The sequence below is a fragment of the Ciconia boyciana genome, chromosome 1 (assembly GCF_034638445.1).
Source record: "Ciconia boyciana chromosome 1, ASM3463844v1, whole genome shotgun sequence".
Lineage (NCBI taxonomy): Eukaryota > Metazoa > Chordata > Aves > Ciconiiformes > Ciconiidae > Ciconia > Ciconia boyciana.
In genome coordinates, this window is record NC_132934.1 from 55,038,356 (window position 1) to 55,065,676 (window position 27,321).

General features: G+C 46.3%; 2 protein-coding genes across 5 annotated transcripts in view; one reads left to right on the forward strand and one right to left on the reverse strand.

Annotated features, from left to right (window-relative positions):
• On the forward strand, positions 1-22,819 carry FAM234B (family with sequence similarity 234 member B). Its single transcript, XM_072867457.1, has 13 exons — positions 1-38; positions 6,123-6,515; positions 7,474-7,572; positions 10,233-10,421; positions 11,931-12,061; positions 12,745-12,892; positions 13,234-13,375; positions 14,041-14,184; positions 17,685-17,766; positions 17,997-18,152; positions 18,767-18,884; positions 20,035-20,261; positions 20,706-22,819. Exons 1-13 carry the CDS (start codon positions 2-4, stop codon positions 20,709-20,711), a joined length of 1,872 nt encoding a protein of 623 aa, XP_072723558.1. The 5' UTR covers position 1; the 3' UTR covers positions 20,712-22,819.
• Positions 22,813-27,321, reverse strand: part of GSG1 (germ cell associated 1) — a 16,451-nt gene continuing 11,942 nt past the window's right edge. For all 4 annotated transcript variants that reach the window (XM_072867486.1, XM_072867477.1, XM_072867494.1 and 1 more), the window contains 3 exons: positions 25,298-25,450; positions 25,063-25,174; positions 22,813-23,971 (listed from right to left, as the gene is read on the reverse strand). In XM_072867486.1, coding sequence (XP_072723587.1) covers positions 23,656-23,971; positions 25,063-25,174; positions 25,298-25,450 — 581 coding nt within the window. In that variant the 3' untranslated portion in view covers positions 22,813-23,655. The remainder of the gene's footprint in view (positions 23,972-25,062; positions 25,175-25,297; positions 25,451-27,321) is intronic.

Below are 27,321 nucleotides of genomic sequence, written 5' to 3' on the forward strand. Positions count from 1 at the left end.
CATGGCTACGGTGCTGTCTCGGGCGTTGAAGCTGCCGGGTAAGGGGTCCGCACCCGCGGGAGGGAGGGAGCGCCGGGCCGGGCCAGGCCAGGGCAGCCACGTCTGGGTCTGCCCCCGGCGGCGGGGAGGCGTGGTTGCCCCTGCCTGGGGCCGGTGGGCTGCGTTGCCATGGTGATGTGGCGATGTGGGTCGAGGCCCGGCCGCCCTGGGGGCACAGGCGGTGCGGGGGGGTGGCGGCCTCTGTCCGGGGCCCGTGGCGGAGGGAGGGCTACAGGAGACCGGGCAGCGCCTCGGGGCTGCGGGAGTGTCGTGTGTGGCGGCTGGGGAGCCTGGGCCTGGCCGCGGCCCTGTGCGGAGCCGCGCCGGGACTGCGCGGGAGGAGGCACGGGGTCCCGCAGGCCGTGCAGAAGTGGGCACAGGGCTCAAGACAGCCGCCACCACCGCGAGAAAGCACTAGTCCCTCTCTGATCCACTCCTGCCGGGTTTTACCCCCAAAAGCCAGGCCAGGAGTTCGGTAAGTGCCACTGCAATTACCCAGGTAAATATTTAAGGTCTGCCTACCACCTCTGCATACCTTCCAGCCAGAGATCTTCAGCAAGATGAAAAGATATTCAAGCATAAGGGACTATTGTGTCAGGGAACGAGATCTTTGAAAGATAAGGCAGTGAGCAGCAGTCCAACAACCATTGTCTTCAGTGAGGAGATTAAAAGGGAATGCAAATACATTGCAAAACCAAATCTTGAGAGCGTGCTAGTTGCTGTTGGATGGACTGGAGATGGTGCCAATGGACCTGGCTGCATTAACCCAATGGGAAAGTGTCTTGTTGCCCCTCCTGACCATGTCTTGCCTTCGGGACAGCCATGGGACAGAGATGGGGCCCAGCTGTGCTCTGCTGGGGGAGGGCTCCTTCCCGGCACCACGCACCACTGTGGTCCTGCAGTGCCTCAGTCTGTGAAGGTGTACTCAGTGGGCAGGTTGTACTTTCCTCCTCCATCGGTCCATGAAGATCACAGTAATGTCTTCAGGGCCCTTCTCACCAGCTTTTAGTAACCCATACCAGGAGTCATTATTTTTTAGTTTTTGTAGTGCCTGTTAGATCTCATTCAAAGAATTTTTGTTTGCAAATCAGTTTCTTCGTGCTCATATATATATGTTTGTCTAAATGGGAAGGAATACATTTTACATGAAGCTTATTTAGGAAAAGTGCAAACTGGTGGGTATAAGTGCATGTATTGGGGTGTGACCACTGGGGAACTGTACAATAACAAGTACAGATCTCTTCTGGGACCTCTGGAACCAGTGTGATCTATTTGATATCTGCTGTTGGGAGGCACTGATTTGGAAAAGAGCACAGGCCTTGCAACCGCAGTTAAGAAAACAGTTCTTGCATCAGTTCTTAGATTAAATTGCATATATCATACCTTGTTTGTGTGGTTAACTCTTGAAAAATGCAGCTTTCAACAGCAATGAGAAAGCAGAAAGCTTATTGCTATACCTGTTTTTTCCTGCTGCATCTCATTAAATTAATTACATCAATATGTGGCAACTTATGTCCCCGTGGGCTTAGTGATATGCCTGCAGTACCCAGTGACTGGTGCCTGCCAACTGCCAGCTGAGAAAAAAAAGAAAAATAAACAGAACATGAAGCGAGTACAAAGGATACTGGAACCAGTATGTTGTTGTTGGAGTAATGCACTGAAAATTGTACTCATCTAAAGTCCAAGATCTGCTCTTTTCACTCCAAAGTGAATGCAAAGAAAAGCCTTTCCAGTAAGTCAAAAACAGAAAAAAGATTACAATTAATATCTTTCAAGCCATCAGCACTAGAAATGAGTATTTCATTATGAGTGGGACCTGATTCCAACACAGATCACCTCACAGATGCCTCCTTTCCAAATCATGATCACATGATTCATCTTTTCTTCTTTGAGAGGTCACATTCTTCTACTGCAATAGTTGCAAGAGCTACCTGTGCAAAAAGTACTATTAGGCAAATGCATGGGAGATTTTTGAAGTCATAAAGTGCAGTTTAGAGTCCATCTGCCCTTGAAAATTGATAAGTCTGGGGCATTTTCTCTCTCTTCTGCCTCTGAAAACCTTCCTCTTCGGTATTTGCTTTTTCTTCCTGTGGCTGCAAAAAAAAATCCAGGGCGACATGACCAGTAACTTAGCCACAGACCACAAGCAACAGTTCCTCAGATTGATTGTAACCACAGGCCACTGACTGGGAACCTCTGTTTTATCACTGGTGCCATGGAAAAAATGGAATACAATTTTAAAGCTGGTCAGAACAGAAGCAGTTTATTTACTATACCTGTAGGAGAGAACACAGAGCAGCAGGGAAACTGACTTTGCTGCTATGAACTCTCCCTGTGAAGTGGATGCAAGGTTTATATACGCTTAGAAATGCTGTGCAAAAGACAGATAACAAGATGTGAGTTATACAGATCTGTTGCAAACACAAGACCACAGAACTGCTCAAGGTAGGTCTGGAGTCCGTTTTCTTTAGCGCAGGGACTAATTTATCATGAAGGTTACACAGTGATTAGCATTTCAGGAGATACGGTTAGAGTTTGACCAAGAGGCTGACTCAGGTCTTAGCATTTCTACTCCCACGAAAACTGCTGAAAGCTGAAAACTGCATGGGAGTATTGGATTTTCTGACAGCTGATCACTTGCAACAGAGGCAGTTTTAGCTTTCTCTTGGTGGACAAACTGTCTTCCCCCAGCCTGAGCCTTGTTGTTGACCAGAAAGGAAAGAATTTGACTTCTGGAGCACTTCTCAATAAATCATAATTCTCTAAATGGTGTGAGACTGCCCTTGTTTTCACATATTCTTTACTGCTGTTTATGTCTCTCTATTTATGCTTTTCTGTTGAAAAATCATTTGGGAGTGATTAGTGGAAGCCACGTGTGGTATCCCTCCTTCCCCACAGCAAGTGACCTAAAACTCAGATGAAGAGTCATGTTCCTTCTGCTCTCTCTCCAGCCAGGTGAATCATGAGTTATGTATTCTCTGCACTGCAGAACAGCCTCGGGAGGCCAGGCTGAGTACGTCCTCGCCAGTCCTCCAGATGCATTCCCAAAACACCTACAGATCGATTGTTAGGGCTGTCTCCGAACAGTGGGAGATGAGCGTTTGAATCCTCTGAGATTAGATATGCAGTTGGATTTCCCATGTGCTAGGTGAGTGCTCCAACAGCTGTTGTTAAAGGGCAGTGTCTTCCCTCCTTTTGGCTTAAAAAAAAAAAATCAGCAGGACATTTTATGCCTGACCTTACTGAGTGGCTGTGCCTTGTGAGAGTGCCAACTAACCTTTTGAGGAGAGTTAGCGAGAAGGAATGCCAGTTTCTGGTTCCTGGTCAGGCTTAGACATGAAATAAGACTGAGCAGCACTCTGCTTTATAGCTCTCCTATAACTCAATAAATCCTTTCCTATGTAGATCATCAAAAGTTGTAAGTCATTACTGTGTAGTAGCTGTTTTCTAGTCTCTGATCAGTGGTTCTCAGCAGGAAAGGTGTTCCTGTTACAGATCATCTGTGGTTGACACCACTGTCGATATTGCCAAAATCTCAATCCCAGTTCAAGGAGTGGGTGAGCCATAGTTTCAAGGTCCTTTCTGTCTCCTGGAGATCCAGAACGAAACTGTTCCAGATAAAGCTTATTCCTATCAATGCTTTTAGTTGCCCCAAGGATGAACAGCAGGTTTCAGTCTTCTGGGTTGACTGTCTGTAATTAAAATAATTGAACAAATCACAGTATATCTGAAGTGTAAGTATGCTGTTGAGTTGTTTTACTCAAAGCACAGCATTTTCCAAAACCGGGAGCAGTCTGGTTAACGTAACTGTCCGACTTTGACTTCCCAGGCTAAGTACCATTTACTCTTGGGCCAGCAGCATTTGCTTTTCATGCCACTCTGACCTGGCTTGAACTGGCACAGCTGTATCTGTAGTGAGAAGCTGCAAATACCCTGCCAGCGAGTCCTCTCTGGAATTTCTTGTTTTCGCTTAGTACTCTTTCAGCAACTTGTCAGCACAACCTACTGTATAGACATCTGGGAAATTCACACTGCGCTGTCACTTCAATCTCTGAGCAGAGAGCTGTGTGCCACCAAGGTTGGTGGCCTTCTGTGCTGCTCACAGGATGGAGCCAAGGTTATCAAGACTTCTTGAAAAGCCCACACTTTGAACGCATGTTTAGGGCAGATCTATGTGAAACAATGCGGTGTCTCACAGGGATACACCAGACCGTCCCATAGGAATGTAGTATCTTTTAACTGGGTGCTCTGCCTCCACAAGGAACAGCTTTTTGGAGTGTGTATATGCACCCGATTGTTTTGATGTGAGTCCTTCGTAGAAGCCCCTAGTTCAAAAAGGAAGGGTCTGATTTAGATATGTGATCTTGTTGGATATCTCTATTTCGCTCTGTTCAGTGTGGGGTGGGTTGTCCTGGCTGCTCCACTTAGTGTGGGGCATTTTGGCCTTTAGTGGGATTGTTTTTCTTAAATCCTAAAACTGACACTGAATACCATATAGAAGTCGTACAGGAAGGGGAAGAGAAGGTCCTTTCATGGGACAAGAAATGAGAAAGAAATGAGATGCACATGCTGCAAAATAGATTCTAGATGATGCAAAATAGGTGTGTTGCACAAACTAGATATTAAAGTACGTCTGTAACTGTGAGTCTGCCTTTAACAGGAAGACCAGAAGTAAGGCATATTGTCTTATGCAGGAAGAATAATCATGAAAGCCCTTAAATTTCTGCTCTGTAAAGCCTTCCCATCATCTTAGTGTCTGAAAGTGGTTACAGCTTGCATTATTTTTGCTTATTATTTATGCCTCGCATGTATCACTTCAGGCATCTTCGGGCACAAGTTAGCTCCTGTCTTGGGTCAGCTTTAGGCAAAGGGAAATGAGGCAGATATCTAGGATAGCAAAGTCCCACCTTGGAACAGGAGAGACAGAGAAATAGACTGAGACCCTGCAGTCATCGGAGCAGTGGCCATGGCTCCATGCCCAGCCTGGTGGTGCAGGGCTGCTCCCTGGGACGTGATCCTCCACTCGTAGCTCAGGGCAGTGAGTCTGCGTTATCTTGCCTGCCCCTGTAAACAGATGGCCTTGGCCTTATGCCAGCATGTACGACTGGGCCCTCGTCACACTCCCTGCGGCTGTCTAGGGCTTGGGGGAGAAGTCATCCATGTGCCAGGCATCTGTGGGGGAGACACCTAAAGCTAAGCTACTTTCTTGTACCACTACCTGAAGGCATCAGTACTAAGTTATCTATCTTGGCAAGGCCAAGCCCAAGCTGTTGGCTCTGGTGGGAGCAGGAACAGAGCAAGAGCACTGTAGTTTCCTACTGCAGGGGCTGGAGCACTCCCTCTCGCAGTGCTGAGCCACGCAGAGAAGGTTGTCAGCCCTGATCCCTTCAGACACTAGCGTGTTACTGGCCCAAAAGGGCAAAATCATTTTGCCCTCTTCTTCAGGGAGTCGATACCCATTTGTACCAGCACTGCAGAGAAACCATGCGCAGTGCTCTATCCCTTCTATCCCTCACAAAACAGGACAGCAGATGTGGCACACTACAAGGCAGCAGTGCTGCTTGGACCAGGCAGGAGGAGGAGGGGAAAAATGAGTTGCAGAGGGAGGCCCCCTCAGAGAACACAGACTACAAGTGAACAGGGGCTGTGTTGGGATTAGAGGCTGGCAAATGCTAAAGGAGTTCAGAGTCTGAAGTCAAGAGAGTGCTGCGATTTAGGTACTCAGAGCGTTAAGCATGACTTCATGTCAGTGTGTCTCATTACCAAACAGTTTTAGAATTAAATCAGCCATGAATTCCATATATATACATACATATGTGTGTATATATATGTATATAGATATTATATATATACACCTTTATCTTGGGGAAATAAACTGTCGGCATCTTTTCTCCTGCAGCTGCTACTCTGAAACATGGACAGACCCTGTCTTTTCTCTCACACCTCTCACTAGGATCCATGCAAAATGCAGACTGCGCTGTCATCCGTTCTGTATCACTCTCCACTGCAACCTTTTCTCCACTGAGATCCTAAAAAAAGCGAGGAATTCATGCTTTGTTATCTCTCTCCATCTCTTTCCTCAGGAAAGAAGAGCCCGGACCTCGGGGAATATGATCCCCTCACTCAGGCTGACAGTGATGAAAGTGAAGATGACCTGGTACTCAACATCCAGAAGAATGGGGGGGTCAAGAACGGGAAGAGCCCCCCTGAGGAGGTGCAGGACCCTGACTCTGATGTGGAGGTTGGGATGACAAAGCAGCACACGTCAGAGAGTGCGCCCGAGGGTTATCCTGCAGAGACGGCTGGGAGTTTGGAGCAGAAGGCTGCTCCCTCCCTAATGCCATACCTGCGCACAGCGATCTTTTTGCTCACTGTGGTGATCTCGATGATTCTTGTGTTGGTGTGCGCATTTCTAATTCCCTGTCCCCCTAGAGACTTGCATAACACCTGGAACCGCAACCTAGGTCAGGGAGCAGGTGAGAAAGCCCCAGGAACAGCATCTGGCATGGGGGAGGTGGCAGCTCCCAGGCTGGGCATCGGCGGGAGAGACCTATCTGGGAGAGCCAGGTCGGAGCAGAGGCCCTTCCTCACCACTGCAGATGCTCCGAGGTAGTAGAGAGGCAGCTGTGTCCTGCTCACTCTTCCAAGCTGAGGCCTGTGAAGTCTGGCATCAGTAGATAACAGTGCCACAAAATCTTGTTTCTGTCAACACCGAAAAACATTTTGACTCTTCTCCCATCCTGCCTTTTTATCTGGATGGTGTGCTCTGTTCCAGATGGAGATGGCCCAGCCCACTTTAAAACATAGTGCTTCCCTCTCTGCATCCTGGGTTTCACCAGCACCTCCACGCTGAAGTGTGTGGGCGTGTTCAGGAGGAGAGGGATAGAAGTCTTTGTGTCTTCTAACTGGCTTAACTAACCTTGTTTCTTTTGTCTTCTTGTCCTGCTTGAATCCATAAATCAACATTCGGGATCTTTTGTCATCCTATATGGGCCACTGATAACATTTCTAAAGTATCTCCTGTTCTGACTTTTGCAGTAAAGTAACAGTGGTTTGTGAAATAATTTCTGCCAGGTCTAGGTATGTCTCTCCCTCCTTGCTTTCTGCCCCTGGCTTCCAAATCTAAGCCTTTCATAAGATATGTTGCTCCCACATCACCTCAGAAAGTGAAGTGGGAAGTGGAAATCTTTTTCTGTGAGCTCCTCCATTTTTCCCTTTCCTTTCTCTGACCCAGATGCTACATTTCTGCCTTTCCATGCAATGAAAGATCTTGCCATGGTATGAGCTGCCTGGCATTGGTGGTTCCCTAGCAGACTCTGTGAGGCTTGGCTGTCCATGAGTCTCTTTTCTGGGCCAGCCCTCCTCTCCCAGCGTGGAAAATGGGCTGGATGGCCTTTTTGACAACAGTGTGGTGATTCTCTGTGACTGTTGCAGGTGGTGTATTATCCCCACTGGAGCTGTGTGATGTGAACGGCGATGGGCTCCCTGACATCCTCATTGTCTTCACTGCCTTGATGAATGCTAGTGTCATGGGTAAGCATCGCAGCTCCTTTCCATTCCTCTTTCTGTACATGTCAGTACAGACCTTTGTATGTTTGCCTTATGCACGGGAAGAGTTCCTGCCACTGCAAATCCACTGCATTGCTCTTTTCAGAGCTCCTTAAAATTGCTGGTGTACTGTGCCTGTGCTTTGTCATGCTGCTCATAATTTTCATTGCAAGCCTGTGCTCCCATACCTGATGGGGCAACATCATCTATTTACCGTTATCTCATCTTGGGGCAAGTCCATCTCTTTGTCCGGTATTTGTGCGCACTTGGTTTGGGGGCAGAGATAAAGAGATCAGAAAGCACTGCTCTACAGATAGCAATTGGAAATAAGGTAAGGTTTCTCCCCCCCCTTATTATCTCTCAGAGCCCTTCACAAAAGAGCTCAGTCTAACTACCTCCATTTTACAGGCACAGAGGTGAAAGCACAGAGAAGGGAAGCAGCTTGACAAAGGTCACAAATGAGATTCAGTGGCAGAGTCTCGACTCTTTCCTGATCTGTGGTCCAGTGTCCTGGTCATTACCAAGGGTAGTTGGGCGACAGGAACAGTGATGGCAGACCTGACTGTTGAAGTGCTCTCTTTCTTCTGATTTAGCCAGTTGCTTGCCAACAGGGAGCATTATGGATTTTTTTAGAGCAGCTGTAGGTTGGTGTTGCAGGAAACACCTTCACCTTGATGCCTTTTTCTTCAGGTCACTCCATATACTTGCCAGGCTCCAAATCGTTGTTAATTCACAGATATTAGACTGGCTGATGGTGCGGAAGCTACTGTGCCTGGCTGTTTAGCAGGTATCTCCCTGCTTCGTCCTCCTGGCTGCTTTTGCTTTCTCTGTTAACCCTCACACCCCTCGTGTGACATAGCAGCAGCCTGCTGATACTGGCCACTGCTACACGGGGGCTGCCAAGTCCAGTGGCATCCTATTGCACTGGGCTTCTGAAGCCCTGGAGGTTCCCAGCTACCTGCTGTACTGTGTCTGCCCAGCCTGGCATCACCTGAGATTAAGTGAATCTCTTTAGTGTCAGAGACATACTCAGGGAGCAAGCATACATTGTGCAGCCTGAAGAGAACTCTTGTGGGAGCAAAATACCTTGGCTCTTCAAAGAGTAGGGTAATAAAAATATAGTTAGAGGATAGGGAAAATGCTGCTTCTCCATGGCCCAAGCAAGGCCCTCGGTATTTTACAGCAAGTCCTATAGAAAGAAACCTATGAGCAGAGAGAAAACTGTAGAATAAGTTTAAAAAAAGGTGAGAGAGAGAGATACTGTTGATGTAAAGGCTGCATTCAGTTTGTAGAGGTTGTCCTTGTGTTCTATGTTTTGCTGTTGCGTTGTATTTATCTTTCATTGCAGACATATATACAGTTCTCAGCACGCTCTGAATGGAACTAGTCATACCTAGCTGCATCCTGGGCTATAGCTATGCTGGAAGAGAAAAAGCAGACCCTAAAGCAGGTGTAAGCACATCACAATCCTAAACCCACAGAGCTGGACATCAGCCTTCCTGTAGCTTGTGCTCAGAGCATTCACACAGTGTCAAGTAGAGATAAGCTTGGGATAGATACCTGATGGAGTAAGCTATGACATTGTTAGCTGTTTCTCCAGCTTGTACACACAACAGCTGTGAGCTGCATTCAGGAGTTAGTTGTTCTTGGTCCCTGCCAACCCAATGAAGAGAACTTGGGCTGGGGCAACCCCTTAGCATAAGCCAGATGATTTTCAGTTTGAGAAGAGAGTGAGTTTGATTTTGAGAGTGGGCTCAGACTTGCTTTTAGCCAGTGGTGCAGATACGCCCTTTGTGTAGTCACGTCACATGTTGTTTTGCTAGTAAGACAGGAGTCAGCTGGGACTGTTGTTATTTTGAAATGTATGGGAGTTCATCTTAAATTGTGATATGAGCATACCAGGTGGAGATTACAGTAACCACAGTTATGTCTGAGGGCAGGCTGAGCTAAAAGTTGCTCACAATTGGAATCAGAACCAACAATCAATTGAAATAGCATAGAGCACTTTTTTTTTTTACAATTATTTTGTGCTAACTGGTGAATTAGGAAAAGACCTCTGAGTTACACCAATTGGTTGCATTCAGTCTCTTTTTCACAATAATACAACTCATTTGGAAAACAAAAGAAAAAGCTCTCAAATTGCCAATCATCTGCTGCTGCTCCAGAATTACAAACAACCCAGGACTTTCACATAAGGTGGCATCTGCCTTGGGAGTCATTTAAGGTTTCCTCTTGGTGCTAGCCATTGTCTTGAGGGAGAGGGGATCGGAAGGATCAGTCTGGTTTGACAGCAGTATATTTCACACCAGGAAGTCAGCACAACTGAGCAGGTTGTCCCAAGGATCTTGGTTTCTCTGTACCCAGCTGACCACATTTCTTGCTGTGAGCTCAGGTCCAACCTCCATGATGTCTGCACTGTTGGCTGATAGCCCAACTAGTCTGGAGATCACTGCTAGGCTCTGCAGGCAGAGAGACTCAGTGATGGGGTGGGATTTGACCTTTGCTTTCAGGCAGTGTGGATGTGGCTGGCTTGAGCCACTCAGCTCTAGGAGCTAGAGCTAGAACTCAAGTGCAAAGACCAAAGGCAGCATGGGCATAGCCTCTGATGCCAAGGGATTTCACTCTCTCTTTCCTGCCTCTTCCAGGTGTCTCTAGGCCCTCCGTAACTGTGGTGGCCCTTTCTGGTATGAATGGCAGCACCTTGTGGTCCATCCAGCTTCCAGAGGAGACTCGGAGTGTGCAATGCAAAGGGCTGTCACTGGGGGCACCTGCAGAACCCGTCTGCCTTGTTACAGGAACATCAAAATTCCTCAGCCTTCTCAGTGCCTCCACAGGTAGAGTCAACTATCAGCATATTAGAAATATGCTACTGCTTTTTTGTTTTCTTTAAAGGACTAATAAGCACGAATGATTCAGTGCTGGCACTTCGTGGTGGCTGTTACCTGGTGACACACAGGAAGGAGTCAAAACACTAATGAGTTTCTAGTTACACAAGATAAGAGAATCCAAACCATTGCTGGTCTGTGGCAGCATCTTCGTCCTACCATCTCAGAACATTTCAAAGTGTTGATCTTATCCTGTAGCATCCCCATGGCATAAAGGATATGTCTGTTCTCATCAACATTGAGCTGTTAGTACAACTCAGCACCTACCTAACAGCACTGAAAAGCTGAACACCGTTCTTGAAGAAGTTATATAAGGATGTGTGCTACAGCCAGGAAACTTTCCAGAGAAATTAGGCCCGTAGAGGAATTGATTAGATGTGAATGAATATTGCATTTTTAATCACTAGATCATGTGCACTTCCATTCTCTGATTGCTGTTTGTTCTACCACATTAATTCACTGGCAGAAATATTCATTGGTAGGTATAGGAATGTTTTTGGAATCAGAACAGAAAATGGAGACATAGAAGAAACCTTGGGTTAAGTGACAGATCCAGTCAATGAGCCACGGCACTTACCTTTCAAATGCTTTTAGGGACCAGATTACTTGCATGGTGTTTGCATGGTCAGGACCATAGGCTGTCTCCTTTACCAGCAGTAGTAGTGTTATTAATGTGCACAAGTGTTTGCAGGTCCTGCCTTTGGTTTCCTTTGTCATGCAGGGGCAAACCCTATTCTACGCAGCAGCAGCAGCAGAAAAGCATTTTTAAACTCTGATTGAAAAAGCAGAAGTGTTGGCAAAAGAATCATAGAAAAGTAAAAGCACTGAATTTCATTTTGCCTTTTTTTGATGTTTATTTGCCAATTTGCAAATCAGGTTTTACTGAATTTCCAGCTGTGTCCATGCTGGACTGATGAACCATTTGACATCATGTCTGCTAACATGCTTTCACCCTGAGGTGGAGTGAGCATGCCATGCTGGAGTGGCTATTTGCTGCTGGGAATTTAACTGAGACACAGATTTGCACTTTGAATATCAGAGCTGCCCATCTGTTCCCTTTCCTGGAATCTACCTACAGGCTTTACTGCTGGCTGAGGAAAACAACTGCTGTCCTGCAGAGCAGCACTCTCATTTAGGTTCTCCTTCCAAAAGTGAACCTCAAATATTCTCTGCTATTTCAGGAATTGTTTTGGGCTCAGGCCTTTCTAGAGAGATGCTAAGAAGGAAGCACAGCAGGACTTGAGGCCTGACTCAAAGACAATCTGAAGAAATGCTGGGGGAAGAACTTTGCTTCCCACTGCAGCTTCCCTCAGTTTGTAGGCTTGTCTTTCCTCTTCTCAGAGAATGGGGGAAACAACCTCTCTTGCTCCCTCCTTCAGGAAGGTTTTGTGGAACGCTCTGGGGATGCCGCTGGTTCCCCAAGTGCTGCAGGTCTCTTTCATCCTGTTCTTCCCACAGGCAAGACCATCTGGACACTGAACTCCATCCACCTTTCAAGTGGGATCCTGGCTGCACCAGCTGCAACTCTTCCGGATGTAGATGGAGATAAGATTAGGGATATTATTGTTCTGGCTCTCAAAGAGACACAGGTACAGCATATCCCTGCTCAAGATTTGAAAGGACCTTGACTATCTAGAGGAAGAACAGGGAGCCTGATGTGGAAAGGCTGTAACAGCAGCTGCAAGAGCCCCTCATTTTCATTCCTTTAGATTTCCATGAACAGCACCCTTTTTCTTTCAATAGGTCAGAGCAGTGAGATCAAGCAATAATGACACTACTTGCATTTCTTGTCAGCTGGGAATGAACAGAAGGGTCATTATTTACCCCTGGCTGAGACTTGAGAATTATCTGTTTCTGTTCAGTGAAGGCTTGGTTTGAAGTGAGTGTTTAGCAGCAGTTTAGGGAGCCATGTTGAGATAGATCTCTGGAGAAAGGAGCATTCAGCTTATCCAAAAGAAAGAAATACTTGTGTGATTAATGCAGATGCAGATTTCCCCTATGCTAATCCCTCCCCACAATTTTAGCATTAATGTTGTTAGAGGAGTTCAGGTTTTTTAAGTCCCTTCCATCTTTGATGCATTTGCAGTCAAGAGAAAAGCATGAATGTAAGACGCCCAGAAGCCAGACTGAGCAGAGAGAAAGAGACCACTAGTTAGACCTTGCTGTGGGGGGAAAGAGCAATGGAGCTTCATGCTGTGGGGACTGGGGAAGATTCTGAGAGCACAAGTGCATGAAAGCACTGCTAAAAATCTCTACATCTCTCTCTTTGCAGCCTGATCTGTTTTTCATCTTGGTGTCAGGAAAGACTGGGACTGCTTTGGGTGGGCCTGTGAAGTACAGCACCAATGGAGAAGGGAAAGTGATTGGCCCCCAAGTCCACATCACCAGCCGGGGAGCCATCTACATCCTGTTTGGTTTTGGTAAGATGCACCTTGCCTCTCCAGCACTTCACCTTGCTGAGAAAACATACATTTTACCTTAAATGGCCCACAGCGTCCCTGGGATATTTCTACCATGCCTTCTGCTGTAAAAGCTAGGAGTAGAGGACATGGGAACAAGTCTCACTGCCATGGTGTGGAAAAGTGCAGGAGCACCAATACCTGCTAGCCTGGAATACCTCGCAGTTTCCCAAAGGCACATCAAGCCAGCTCTGGGCATTTTTTTGCCTTCTACCGCAACTGCAGTGGTCCCAAGGACCCTCTGTGCTACTAGGGAATTAACTTTTGCAGGCAGGACTCTTCATCTTTACTCTTCCTGGCAGGTAATGTTCAAGCAGTTGCCCTGAGGGATATCTTTACCCAAGCCAGAAACCGAGACAGCTTTCCTGCAGTGCTGCAGCAGGAGGAGCCGGAGTGGGAAAAGCGCAGATCTGTCAACCTGTCAGAGCTCATTGACATTTACAGGTAGGAGATAGACTTGTCCCCTTGCTTCTGCTGGGAGAGGAAGGGGAGGGTAGGCACCTCTTAGTGCTCCTAGAGATGGTCCCTTCTAATTCAATACTGTCCTTCTTTTTATTGTCCAGCTGGTAATAGTACTCTGGGGAACCCATTGTTTCCTCCCTGTCCTGTGGCTGTCCTAGCAAAAGAAGTGCAGAGTATGATAAAAGGGAGTCCTTTGCTTCTCCTGCTCCTTGTTCCTTTCTTTCACCCCCTATGCATACCTGGAGGGAAAAAAAAAAAAGAGGTGTTCCCAGATAATTGGGTCCCTTTGGGAAGCTCAGTCTGTGTACAGCATTGTGGGCCTGGATTTCTCAGCTCCTTCTTCTTTACTGCCAAATTGTGGTCAAGGTCAGCCTGGATAGGAATAAAGGGAGGGAACAAATGTGAACCCCCAAACTCCATGCTTTTTATAGTAACTCAAGATGTTCAGAAGACCCCACACCTGAATTTAGCCCACTTAACTGAGGAACCCCCAAAAGAAGCTAAGCTCCATCACTGGGGAAAAGATGGGCTTCTCCAAGAATAGTTCAAATCTTAGGTAGGATGAATTGCCATGGGGACAGGCAGCTAGTGCTGAGATGTGCAGATACAAGCCTCGGAATTTCCTGTCTGCTTTCCATTTGTCCCAGTGGGGGTGTTGAATTCCTGCAGACGATGAAGACACCTGACACAAACTGCAGCAACCTGCTCATCACAACCAAAGAGGGCTTGATCCTACTGCGGGGACAGGACTTGGAGCCCCACTGGACCTTGGAATTGCAGAACATCAGCAGGTAACATACTGGGAACATTTTTCTGTCCTATTTCTTCCTGTACCATTTCCTGTCTTTCACTTGTAAGCACATGTGCTCCTTAGAAAGCAATTGAGAAGAATTCTCCGAGTCTGCAGAGAAATCTAAGAACAGGACATGTGCAGATGCATCACTGAGCAAGGGAGGAGGGCAGGGGGAGCAAGGCACAGAAGGCTAGAAACCTGAGCTGTTTGCTTGTGAGTGATCACAAATAAGGGGCTTGATTCAGGTACCCAACGCTGATGTCATGGGAATGTCGTGGCATTGGAATTCAGGGGATTACTGGTGTGTGATTCAGCCCATCTGCTGTCCAGGGCTGCCACTTGCCAGCTCAGTGGAGAGGAGCAGTTGCATTAGTGATGTTGAGTATTTAGAGAAGGTGTCTGAGTATGGCCCACAGATCTTAATGTTCCTTGAAAGTCGAAAATGAGCACTCTGATGGCAGTCAGCACACCATCTATACTAAACATAAACCTGAAAATAATACTGCTTATTCTCTAATTTCACACATGGAAATTAAGTAATTTGCCAGATCTCGTGGGTTGATAATAACCAGCAATTTCAGCTTGCCCAGTATTAAATATTTGCAAAGGGCAGTTGGGCACAGTTGAGGGAAATTATGTGGGAAACAAATTGCTTGCTCTGCTATGTAGAGGAAAGAAAGCAGCTCAGTGTTACCTGACAGTCAAGAGCATCTATAGGAAGAAGGCACTGGAACTTCATTAAACAAAAAAAATGTGTTCAGCAAGGTTTGATATTCAGATAATGTCCACATTCTTGAGGGCTGATGGGTGACATAAGCAGTGGCTTTATGAATGGCTTATGGCTAGTTGATCATGCTATGGGGAAAGGAGGTGGACTAAAAGTGTTTTGGGCCCAGAGTTTGCAGACTGCTGGATGTGTCTGGGGTCTAGTTTAAAGGGTAAGTGTGTACTGACTAAGCAAAGCCAGTTCATAGATGCTGTAAAACCAGTTATACACAAGAAATTTCTAAAGGGACTCACTAATGGATTGGAAAATTTCTATGTGTTCAAATCAAGAAGGGTTGAAAACTGCTTTACCTCTTCCATTCATAGAATCACAGTATGGTTGAGGTTGGAAGGTACCTCTGAAGACTGCCTAGTCCAACCTACCTGCTCAAGCAGGCTCAGCTAGAGCAAGTTGCGCAGGGCTGTGTGCTGTCAGGTTTTAAATATCTCCAAGGATGGAGACTCCACAACCTCTCTGGGGAACTAGAATTCCAGGTTGCTGCATTCCAGCCCTGTTTTTTCTGGTTCCGTGACCTCCCAAGGGACAGAGTACAACATGTGTACAGGAGCTGCCAGATAGGCATTGAAAAATAATGAAAGCAATTCTTGTTCAAGGCCACTGTGCTAAAGTCCTGGACTGCCTGTTTTCTCGGAGTTAAGAGAGACAAAATCTGGTAGACTGACTATATTGTGGACAAGCATTTATTTAAGAGGGTATTTTTTTTTTTTTAGGACTTGGAGAAGTTCTGCTTAAGCAACACAGGCTGGGGGACAAATTCAGCTCAGGGGTGTCACCACAGAGTCAAACAGACTGAAACCCAGTTCCTCATCAGACAAAGCTTACAGAGCCAGCTGACAGCTCCCCTTTTCCTGGGTAAACCTGCCCTGAGCACACCACTCCAGCCAGACAGACTTAGTCCAGCCCTTTGGGAACAGTCTCTGAGAAAAACAACCTGGCTGCTGTAGATGTGCTGCATTTCCAGATAGCTTTTGACAAGATCGCTGGAAAACCATAAAGGAAAATCAGTAGTCATAAAACAAGGGTGAAGTTCAGAGACCATGAAATTGAGTAAGCAGTTGAAAATTGTGTTGTAAATGGATGTTTCAGATGAGAGAGGATTAATAGCAGGTTGCTGTGGGGATTACTGTTGGGCGGGAATAATTACTAGCCTTCTGGTTCATTTGAGAAAGTGCCCAGGGGATTTTTCAGTTGATTGGTAGCATCTAAAATACATGTGTCTGTCTGCATTCAGTTTGTGGGATCTACCGCTGACTGTAACCCATAAGGGAAAAGAGAAGAGGCACCTTAGGAGAGGTTTTAAGTTTGTGCCCATGGGATAGAACTACCTACTACTTCCTTTTGCTACTGGAGAGCTTTCAAGTTATAGGTGTGTCCCATGATACTGCCTTGAAAGCATTGGTTCTGGTTGCCAAAGGTGTCTGTAAAGGGAATTCGTTGTTTGATGTAGTAAGTATAAATAGTCAAACCACTGCTGTACTGTGGCATTGCTGTTCAGGAGCCATTCTGGTATGCACATTTTAAAGGGGAAGCTGGAAAAAAATGGAGAAAAGGGCTGGAAAAAATGCTTTAGCATGGAAGATTTAAGTCAGTGGATTTATATGATCAAAGAGAAGCCTGAGAGGTGAGTTCATAAGTGTGCGTAAGTAATAGGAGCTAACTTGTTCTTGCCATAGCAAGTATGGCCCACAGATGTGGGCCATAGCAAGAACAAGTGCCTTGGAGCAAAAGCCATTCATGTTCAAGAAAATGAAAATGCAAGCATGTTTCTTTGGGTGAGATTAATCATTAGAACTGACTGTCACGAGAAGTGATGAATTCATCTCATCCTTGTATTTCCGTAGCAAGCCTCACGGCCGGTAGATCTAGTCAAAGTCAGCCTACTGATACTTGGTTAATTGGGTGAAATACAGCAATCTGTCATAAACAAGAGGAGGGAGGACATATTCTGATGATCCTGCCTTGCCATAAAATCTCTGATTCTGTGAATTTTGAGGAATCGTTTATGCTCATTTACAACCTTGTGTCTAGCTGTGGTGAATTTAACGAAGACAGAGATAAGACTCAGAAAGCCAAAGGCAAGCAAGATGGTTAGAAAACAGTTATAATGAGAGATATTCAAGTAATAGTGTTATGTCACCCAGAAGGGAGAGGATGAGAGGGGACTTCATTTAAACTGCTGAAGGTTATAAAAAGGCTTGTAAAACCGCCAGCAGTAAGAAAACAAAGAATCATGGGCTGACGTTAATGGTGAGTATATTAAAAGCCATTTCACACAGCTAAGGCAGCCTGGGAAATACACTTTCAGCAGGAGGTCAAATCTGCCGATGCATTTTGAAAGGGCTGGGTAATTTTTTATGACCATAGCAAAACTGTACAGGTTCTCATGCTAAGGAAAGAATAATATAGAGTCATGTCACAGGGTGATAAACAGATGTCTACACAGCCCAGCAAGGGATGCCCCCCACACAGATGACTCTGAAGAATAGCTAACAAGCACCATGAGCTGCTTGATCATTTTTCACTTTTCTGATCCGCCAACAAATGCTTCCTGACAGTCAGAACAGTTCTGAGTGGATGGAAGATCTAATTTAGCATGGCAAATCCTGCCTTTTTAAGAGGCAGAATGGAGGATGAAAGCAACTGTGCTGCCTCCATCTGAAATCCCTGTTTTTCTGCCATGGGGCTGAGTGTTTCTTTTTCCAAATTTGCAGCCAGCCTGTACCAGGTTACTTCGGTGCTGACCAAACTTTGGACTTCATGCTGCAAGCACAGACTGGAGATGGGAACAAAAAGGTAAAACAAGTGAAGGCAAGGAGGGCAGTGGCAGCATAGGAGTGAGGGAGGTTGGGTAGAAAGGGACAATCATTCCCTGCTCCTCGCTCTTCCCATTTCTGTGGCTGACACTCATCACTGTGTGGCCACAGGCATGAAAGGGAACAGCAGAGGCCATGCCACGGCAAGGGGACTCTCTGTACGCCCACACCTGGACACCCATTAATGCTAGATCTCTCCTCTGCTTTGAGGTGGTGGTGATAGATGGCAAATCTGGCCTCCCTGTTTGGAACCAGGAACTCCCGTGGCAGAAGCAACAACTCGATGCACTGTCAGTCATGACTTTGGACAAGAAGTCTGTTTTTCTCTTCTGGGCTGATGAAGCACAGCCTGTGTTACAAAGTTTGGTGAGCAAGCATCCTTTCTTCACTTTGAGGTTTCTCTGTGTGGCATATGCAGTCTCTGTCTTTTACTCCTAATGTAATTGAACTTTAAACCTGCCATATAAGAAGGCTGTCAGGGATATCTTTTCCTCCTGCTTTGACACTCTGACTTCTCTGAGCTTCAACATAGGAGTTTTTGTGTGCAAATTCTTCACCAGAAAGCTTTATTGATAGAAAGTTTGCGTCCACAAAACCAAAACTTTCTGCATGAATTTCATTTTTTTCTGCAACACTGAGATACTTTTACTGCAGATTTGTTCCCAGCCCCAGAGTGCTGCTTCTCTGCACGCAGGCACACAAGTCAGCATGGAGACTCAAACTTCCAGACTGTAGCTTCACCCATCAAGCTGGCTTTGAAAGAGCCAGATCTCAACCTTACCAAACAGAAGTTGTGGAGCAAATTCTGTTTTAGAAAAAAAACTTTGCAGGATTTCATCTCTGTAAAACCATAGAGTTTTTCATTCTCTGATCCATGTAAAGACAGCACAGTGTCAGAAAACTTCTTTATTTCTTTGGCAAAGCTAGACCCCTCTTTGCTAGCCAGCTGTAATGTTTTTGTCTGTCCTTCGTTCCAACAGCAACCTGGTCCCAGACCTGAACGCCCAGGGCTGCACCACCTCTATCTCCTCCATCCTGTTTTTCCTACAGTCCTTTTGGACCTCACCAATGCAACAGACAAAGTCATTGCTTCAGCAGGTGAGTACAGATGGAAGAGAAACTATGTAGGCTAAAAGAAATATGGAGGGACAGGTAGCTGTGAGAAACAATGGGGTGTAGTTGTGCTTTTAAAGGTAGCACCTGAGGTCCACCACACATAGGCCAACAATGGGAAATAAAATTAATCTTCCTTCTGAAGGAAGGTCCTGTCTAACCCCTACTTTGCAAATAAAAGACCCCAAGTTTCTTGCACATGTTTAAGCAAGGAAAGGTCCGAGTTTGATGTTTTACACCAGAGAAGTTCCCTGGCTTTCCATGGAGCTATTTATGATTTAAGGCGGTGCATGAAGAATCACTATGAAACTTTTCTCTGTCACCTCAGATACACTTCTGCCTTTGTTGGCCATCTTCTCCTGCTCTCTGGGATAGCAGCTGTGCTGCTTCTTCCTCTTTCTTTTTGAAAGGGGGAATCCAAAATATTTAAAAGTGTTTTCAGGGAAAAGTAGATCTGGATTTAACATCTATACAAGATTGTAAAGTCCCTGTTGGATTTCCTTGCTCTTTCTAAAGCAGTTCAACCAACAGCCAGCCTGTTGAGCATGGCAGGATGTGGGAGAAAAGATCAGTTCATCCAACACTGAGTCCAGTAGGCCAGGAAGCATGGAAAAGCTGCTACATAGTGATGCATCTAATTGGATTTGTATCAAAAACACAGCTCAGTCAAGAACAAATAGAATATAATTTTTAGAGGGGTTTGTTAGAAACTAGGATTTCTGAGGCCTGTACAGATAATTCTGCAGTGACTGAAGTGAACTGACTTGGCTGTGCTTTACCAAGTTCCCCTTCTATAGAGGTAAAACAGTATCTGCTAACAGGTGTGGGAAGGAAAGCTCTCTGAAAGTGAACTGGATTATTGAAATATGTGCATCTCCTATATTGAGCTCAAAAACATCACCTGGAACCAAACCCTTCCATTTCTGATCTAAATTTCAGTTTATTTCCATGGAAAATTTTTAACTTAAAATCATTTTCCCTGATTAACTAAGGTACATGCAATTATAAAGTCAGACTGAATATATCCTCAGTCCAGTGGATGTTTTGACTGAGTAAAGGCTGTAAGATTTCTTTTGGAAGAAATGTAATCATTTGCTCTTCACCAATATTTTCTCTCCCTTCTCTGATGGACCAGTTGGAATTAATGATCTCCAGAAGGACGCATTTCACATCACTGTGACAACAACTGCAACCTCTGAAAGACAGCCAGGATTTCTCTCGGTCAGCAAGCTGGGCCTGAAGTGGGCCATGATGAGTCAAGGTCGAATGGTGTGGCTAAAGGACACCACCACTCCCAAAATCAGCCGTGGAGAAGTGAGGCGATTTCTTGCCCGGCTGAAATTTGTTGACTTCCCTCAGAAGGTGAGATTGTGCAGGAATCCCTAATGAAATCCAGGCCTTTGAAAACATCTGATCTCTTCCCTACAGACACAGTTGGGTGCTCTTTGGGATGCAAAGAGACTGGTAGGATGCAAAGAGACTGTTTGCAAGATGACTGGCTGCCCCTTTGGGCGTAAGCTGGACAGATTGTGAGGCCCAGCTGTACTTTGGCAGTTGGACAAGGAGGGGTGTCTTGGAGGGGGATGTCTTAGAAAGAACCACGGATGATGATCATAAGGGACTGACAGACTCACAGAGGGAACAGAGAGGTGGGACAGAGATCACTTGTTTTGACATGGCCAAAGAAGGGTCCTCCATATAGTAGTGCCCAGGTTCAGTTGCTGACCTGTGAATTACCACTTTTGTCTACCAGACTGGATGATAATAGGTTTTGGCTTTAGTTTTTGTTTGCCTTTTCTTCTCCAGCTCTAGCTTGGTGGTTCCTCAGATTTTGGTTGGACCTGTGGCCCGTATGGGGAATACGGGAAGCTGCTCTGTGGATCTTCAGGAAAACTGCTGTATAGAGGGAATGGGGGCTAAAAGCACTTCCCCTTTCTTCAGCTCTCTGGGGAATGCTGCTGGAGGCAGGTTTGTCCTAGGCAGACCTGTCCTGTACCAGAGGAACCTTGTTCAGCGTCTCCCCCTCCATATGCTGTTCTTGCATGCTTCCTTCCAGGTAACATGGAAATGTGAATTTAGAATTTATAGACATACATACATACACATATATATATATATAAAGCCAAGTTTATATATATATATATATATATATATATATATATATGTATCAATTTATACAATATATGTATATTTTTTGTATGTTTAATTTATGAACGAGATTTAGGACACTCCTTTTTATGTCCAAACAGTATTCCCCGGCAGTCAAACAAGCTCTAGGCCTAGACCAGGCCACGATGACTCAAGGCAAATGGTGTGGCTAAAGGACACCGCCTGCTTTAATCTTTATATTTTTGGAGAGAAGCCTCTGTCTGGCTCCTGCAGGGCTAGTCTTGTCCACAACCTTTCCTGTGCTCTCAGCCCTCTTCTCCATTCTGTCACCCAACTCACGAACAAACTAGCTCTCTGGCTGAATTACCTGATCTAGAGAAAGATGGCTCCCACAGCATTTGCCAGTTCTTGCACTTGTACATTTCTTTTCCCAATCCCAAGTTCAAGACAAGGTTCATGTGTGTGATGTAGAAGCGAAAGGTTCACATCTTATTTCTATCTCCTCTTCATCCATCCCTAAGCTTTTTATGAACCCACAGTGTCACTGTAACATCACACTGCAGTCCAATGGGCTGAGTCCTCCTTTGCAATGCACCACAGCCCTTTTGGGATAGATTCCTAGCAGATCCCCACTGTCACTGTAAAGATCACACTAGATCCAGTCACAGCAAAGCTCATTCTCACACCACTGCTTCAGGGTTTACAGGCTCAGACAGAGGCAGAACTAGAAAGCTTTTCTGTGCATTTTACCCCTATTCTGAGCTCAGCTTTACCATTCCCTTGCCAGCCCAGCCCTGTGTGCAGTTCCAGGAGGAACGGACTACACCCAGGGCACAGTTGCTCTCAGTATGTTTAGTGCTTTGAACTATGCCTCTGAGTGTGCCATCAGTCTCCTGTGTTGTAGTTGCAGAGCATCTACATGAATTTTCTTATAAAAGAAATGACCATATATAAACCAACCACTTTGGTGCCCCAGCAGCTCCCCACATTGCAGGGCAACAACATAGGAACTGTTTTCCCAGTATGCCTTTCTAGGTCTGACCTTTGACATTAGGCAAAGCCAGGCTAAGATGAAGATTGCAAATGACTCTTCTGTCCTCCTGCTGGCATGTGTCCTTTGAGCCTCCCCACATTTCCCTGTGAGCGGTGAGGTGATGGCAGGGCTTTGACCCTCCATCCAGATGGGCACATCTACCATGGGTTTGCTCTCCTGGGCTCTTGACGCCTCTCCTTGCTATATCACCCTCTCTCTTCTCCTTCCCTGCATCTCCATATAAAGCTTCCAGGATAGCCCTTCAGGATTAGCTGAAAGCCCCAAGGCTGGTCCTTGGGCTCTGCTCTCTTTATGTCAGAGCCTGTGAACAGTTTGTATATGTTTAATGGTATTTTTGTGTAAATAGCTTTGTATATATTAGCACAACTGTAGCAATGGCTCTAGGCCTGGCATTTTCCTCCACACAGGGGTTAGTGTTTATAATATATAGTCAGTTAATACAGCTGCATAATAGGGACTGAAAGTGTCAGGACCAGTAACATATGAGGATTAAACAGGAGTGCTCCTTCCCTCCTGTCTAGCCACCACCTTGCTGGGAAAGGTGAAGTGGCAGTTACCTGAAGTAGTTATTCTCCTGAGGTTCTTCCTGAGCGAACTGATATTCAAATGCAGTGATGTTAGCTCCTCCGTAATGTGAATTCACCCTGCCCGCACACACTCACATCCCCACTGTGAATAAAGAATCTGTCTGTATATTGTTGGGAAAATGTATTTGAACTGTGAACTGCAATGGAGCAAATAAATACTGTGTACAGCATCAGTGTGTCATGTGAACCAGCGTTTCACCTTTGAGAGATTATGAGTTTGCTTATTTAGGGATCGTTTGCGATATTTTTACAATGGGGAAAAGGGGACAAATGAAGAGAAACAAAGAAAAAAGCAAAAGCCCAGCCAAGGATTCTTAAAGGTTGTGGAGAAGCACAGTAGAAAGAGACAGACAGGAAAGTACTGCAGAAAGGGAGATTTTGGGGGAAAAAGCAAGAAGGGAGCATGTGGGAGTCATTACAGATAGGAAAGAGGAGAGAGATGTGTGAAAGCAATCCCCCATTCCTACTGCAGCAGCACTTTTAATCTGGGGGCAGGGAGAAGAGGAGGTTGGGCCTAGAAATGAGAAATAAATAGGGTGTTCAGAGAGGATTACAGCCAACCAATATGAGCACCGATGCCCTTCACCATAGCACTGAACCAGGGGGGCTGCTGGAAGGTCAATGTGACACCACCCAAAGAGGCCCAGCACTGCAATTTGCCAGCTGGATGGTGCTAACTATCTATTCCCGGGTGCAATACTGCTGGAATTAGGGCATCTGCCTCAGCTCTGTCTGCAAGTGCTTGGAGACAGCTGGCACCAACAACGTGTCCTTCCAGTTTCACCCTTCCCAGCTGAGGACACCCGTCAAACTGTGATCGGGGAGGACCCACCCTGCTACTGTTGGCACTGCTGTTGCCCTGGCCCAGTGCCCACTTTCTCTTCTCATTCCCTGAATGGTAGAGGAAGGAAGAGCTCCCCAAGAACTTGCTAACAGTGGTGCTGATGTTTGGTTCAGAGCTCTTGTGCCTCCCAAACCCCACTGCTCTGTCCCTGCGCACTCATCCCTAACAGCGATCCTCCCCGATCATCTGTCCCAAGACCTCATCCAGTCCCAGCTCTGGTTCCCGCTGTAGCACTTTCTGTTGCAGCTCAGAGTAGAAGTCGACTCCCTCAGAGACTGAATGGAGGGGCTTGTCTTGGGGCTCATAGTAGCTACTTATTTGCTGCTGTATGAAGCACTGGTGGTGCTGAGGCTGATCCTTGAAGCTCCCATCGTAGCCCTTGATGTGGTTCCTTTTGAACTCCAGCACCGTCTTGGTGTAGGTGTTGAGAGTGGTGACAGCAGAGGCCATGCAGCAGGTGAAGGAGGCCCAGGCCATGCTACAGGAGAGACACAAGAATAGCACATGCTGTGAGAAGCCCAGTAGGGTAAGGAATTGAACTGCATGCACCATGATGTGCCCTGATTTGCCAGGCAGAAGCTGCTGGGCATGGACATGAACTAGAAAGACTAAGGCTCATAACATTACAGTTCTTAGGGGTTATCCCACTACAGGATCCTTCTTAGATCGGTGGGGTAAATACTGGTCATCGTTGTCACAGGGAAGGGAGGGATACAGGGAAAATAAAAAGGGCAGCAGGAAAGTCTACAACTGGTCAGAGCAGGACAGCACAGCTTGGAAGCAAGTTCTGTATTGCAGGGCTGCTCAGTGTTTCCCTGGACATGAGGCATGTCTGCTTGAGCATAACCAGATGGCTATGCTGACATTTGATGTCCACAGTGGGCACATGGCACTGGAGTGTTTAAGTCTTAAGAATCAATGTGGTCATCATCAGTACAGCATTGCAAACTGAGCCTGCACTTTCCATGGGCACTTGCAAGGCTCATCCAACTGTTTTTCAAGTCAGTTATGGCGTATCAGCTGCGGCTGGCTTCTTTAGCCTTTAGAGAAAGGAACCCTGAGCCACCTGCTTTTTGCAGCTGCTCTTCCTGGCTACAGCGTCCACATCTTTAATCATGTGTCTAGGCTTGGTGCTGCAGGAATAGGCCCTTTGGACATTGGTCAGTGAAGATGCCAAACCAGTATGCAACTTATTTAAACTGCAGAAAAACAAGGCATGTTTGAGAGCATCATCACAGGTGTGACACTGGCCTCTGCACACAGGCAAGAGCTGAGACCAAACAGGGCAAACCAGCATAGGGGCAAACCTGATTAGTCAGCAGGGTTGAAGGCACTTTAGGTGTGACCCCATTGTTTTGCCAGTCCTTGGTAGCTACTCATTTAACTCAGCAACTATTTGTTAAAGCAGGGGATGAGGCAAAGACAGGAGATTAGCAGTAGGAGAACCATGGTACACCTGTCTTTGAAAACACGGAAGGTCAAGAAGGGAGGAGATGGGTTTTGGCAGGGTGTAGAATGGCTGAAACCCAAAAGGCTGGGGAGGTGAAGATGGCTTCAGAGCTCACGTACTAGAACGCCCAGCCGTAGTCCCATGAGTGCGGTCTCCAGTCCTCTGGTCCCAGACTAACCGTTGCCTGGAAGACTTGAGTGTACATCATGTGCGCCACCATCCCAAGGAGACCTGACACAAGAAGGCAAGAAAGCAAGGAATTTACAGCGGGAGCCAGAGCTGCATACTTCAGCCTTGTGTGGAAGATGAGGCTCTCCTGCTGCTGTGATTCCAAGCCTGCAGTAACACACTTACCTGACAGCACCGAGGAGACAGCAGCGAAGGCATTGAGCTTCAACCCACAGACAGGATTGCCAGTATGGAGCATTTCCACCATCAGGAGGATGAAGCTGATGAGCAGCAAGCTGATGTAGAGCATCTCTGATCCCAGCGACAGCCACAGGATTCCTGCCAGGAACCAGAGACTCCTCACATCAATACAGGATGACTTGTTCAAGGGAGAGTACTCCCCCTTCCCAACCCAAGCCTGAAAAGGTATCCTTTGGAAAGAAGGGAAAGAAGGAAAACAACAAACACCCACCAGCAATTCCCTCAGCCTGTGAGCAAGGGCTCAGAGGATGCTGAAGGGGACAGAGAGTCCGTCACAGAAGATGGCTTGGCTGGTCTGGCACTGCAAAAGCTGAGAGGAACTAAACCGGCTGTTTGTAAACAAGCCAGCATTAATCATAAACAGGAAGGAAGAAGCCATGGGGAAAAAGGCAGGGGGAAAGCTGTTGAGCACAAGACCTAGCGTTCATAGGTTGGCCATGAACACATCTGAGCTGGATGTTAGAATGTTCTTTCCCATTAGTGTAGTGACCTTCACAGTAGGTTTCTAAACACAACAGTGGAAGCAAATTACTTTTAACCTGTGACTCAACTGGTTAAGAAAAGAACTGTATGGTGCATCCGCAGCGATGGCTAGGACCTGGCCTCTGGAATTCAGGAGGTCCCTTTTGCAGGCCTGTATTTCTCACTGAAACCTCAGTTAAAATGAAACTACATTCCTTGGGGTGGATATCCAGCTAGGGCAATAACATTCACCACTCACCCTACTGCTTGAACAGAGTACAAGTACTTTCATACTGGGATTATCAGTGGGACTGTGATACCACAGTCCTCAGCTGAGCTTACTGTGCAGTAAGAGTTGGAGGAGAATGAGAAAAGGCACTCTGTAATGCTGGGCTGTGGAATAGCACAGGATTCACTGAGGAAGAAATGTTAATCTGACAAATGAAGCAGCACTGTGAACACTACTGTTAGCAACTATTAATGGCTGTAGAAGAGACATTCAGCTGGGGAAAAGGAGTGTGAAGAAAACCCTCATTAATGTGGCACCTGACTTGACTCCTCAACGTCATTAGTGCCATAGAGTCACCCAGCTCTTTAGCAGCAATTGATGAGCTGCATTCCTTGCTTAAAGGAGCTGGCTTGCTTGCTGCAGCACCATCAGGGAGACTATTTCATTAGAGGTCAGACTGCCAAAAGTGTCCTGGAGGCTGCAGGCACCACACATACACAGAGGTCTCTGCATCACTTTCCCTGTGAGTCCAGGCTCACCACTCATGCTGTGTAATCTGGTCTTGTAATGCTGCCTATGTAATGTGGAGCTGCTCTGCACACACCCAGCTCAGCCAGCCCAGCCTGCAATCAGCAGTCACACCACCTTCTCCAGTGCTGGCCCAACTATATAATGGCAGCTGCGCTGGAGGCCAAGGTCATCTTAAGATGATGCTATGTGCAGGAAGGAGCAAAAGCTGGTGACAGAGCTGTTAAGACCACAGTGTCCCTACGACTGTCATGCTTAAGCTCACAATGATCTTCCAATTAATTTGTAGGAGCTCAATGTCTTACAGAACATGGCCTTTCTATCAAGGTTGGGGTGCAATTAGATGAGAAGCAGTAGAAGTGTGAGGGGGGGACAGGCAGAAAGATTTACAAAGGTGTGTGATCTGGTTGCCTAAGCCTCCTTTCTTAGGAAAACAGTCTATAAGGAAGACATTGGAAGCAATAGAGACAGAGGTCTGGGCAGGGAATGAAGCACAAGATGAGAAAGCAGAAAAATGCATTGCTACTCCCTGTGAAGTGAGCATTTTGCAGTAAATGCAAGAGTCATTCAGTAAATGCAGTTAAGTAATTCATTTTATGACAAAGTGGAGATCTGCATGACTTCAAAATGATCTTGTAAATTGAATTGTGTGAATGCTGTTTCCCAAAAGAATAAGCAGGGGAGGTTTTTCTACCCTGCTGTTGTGCCAAGAGTGACCCAGGTTAATCTG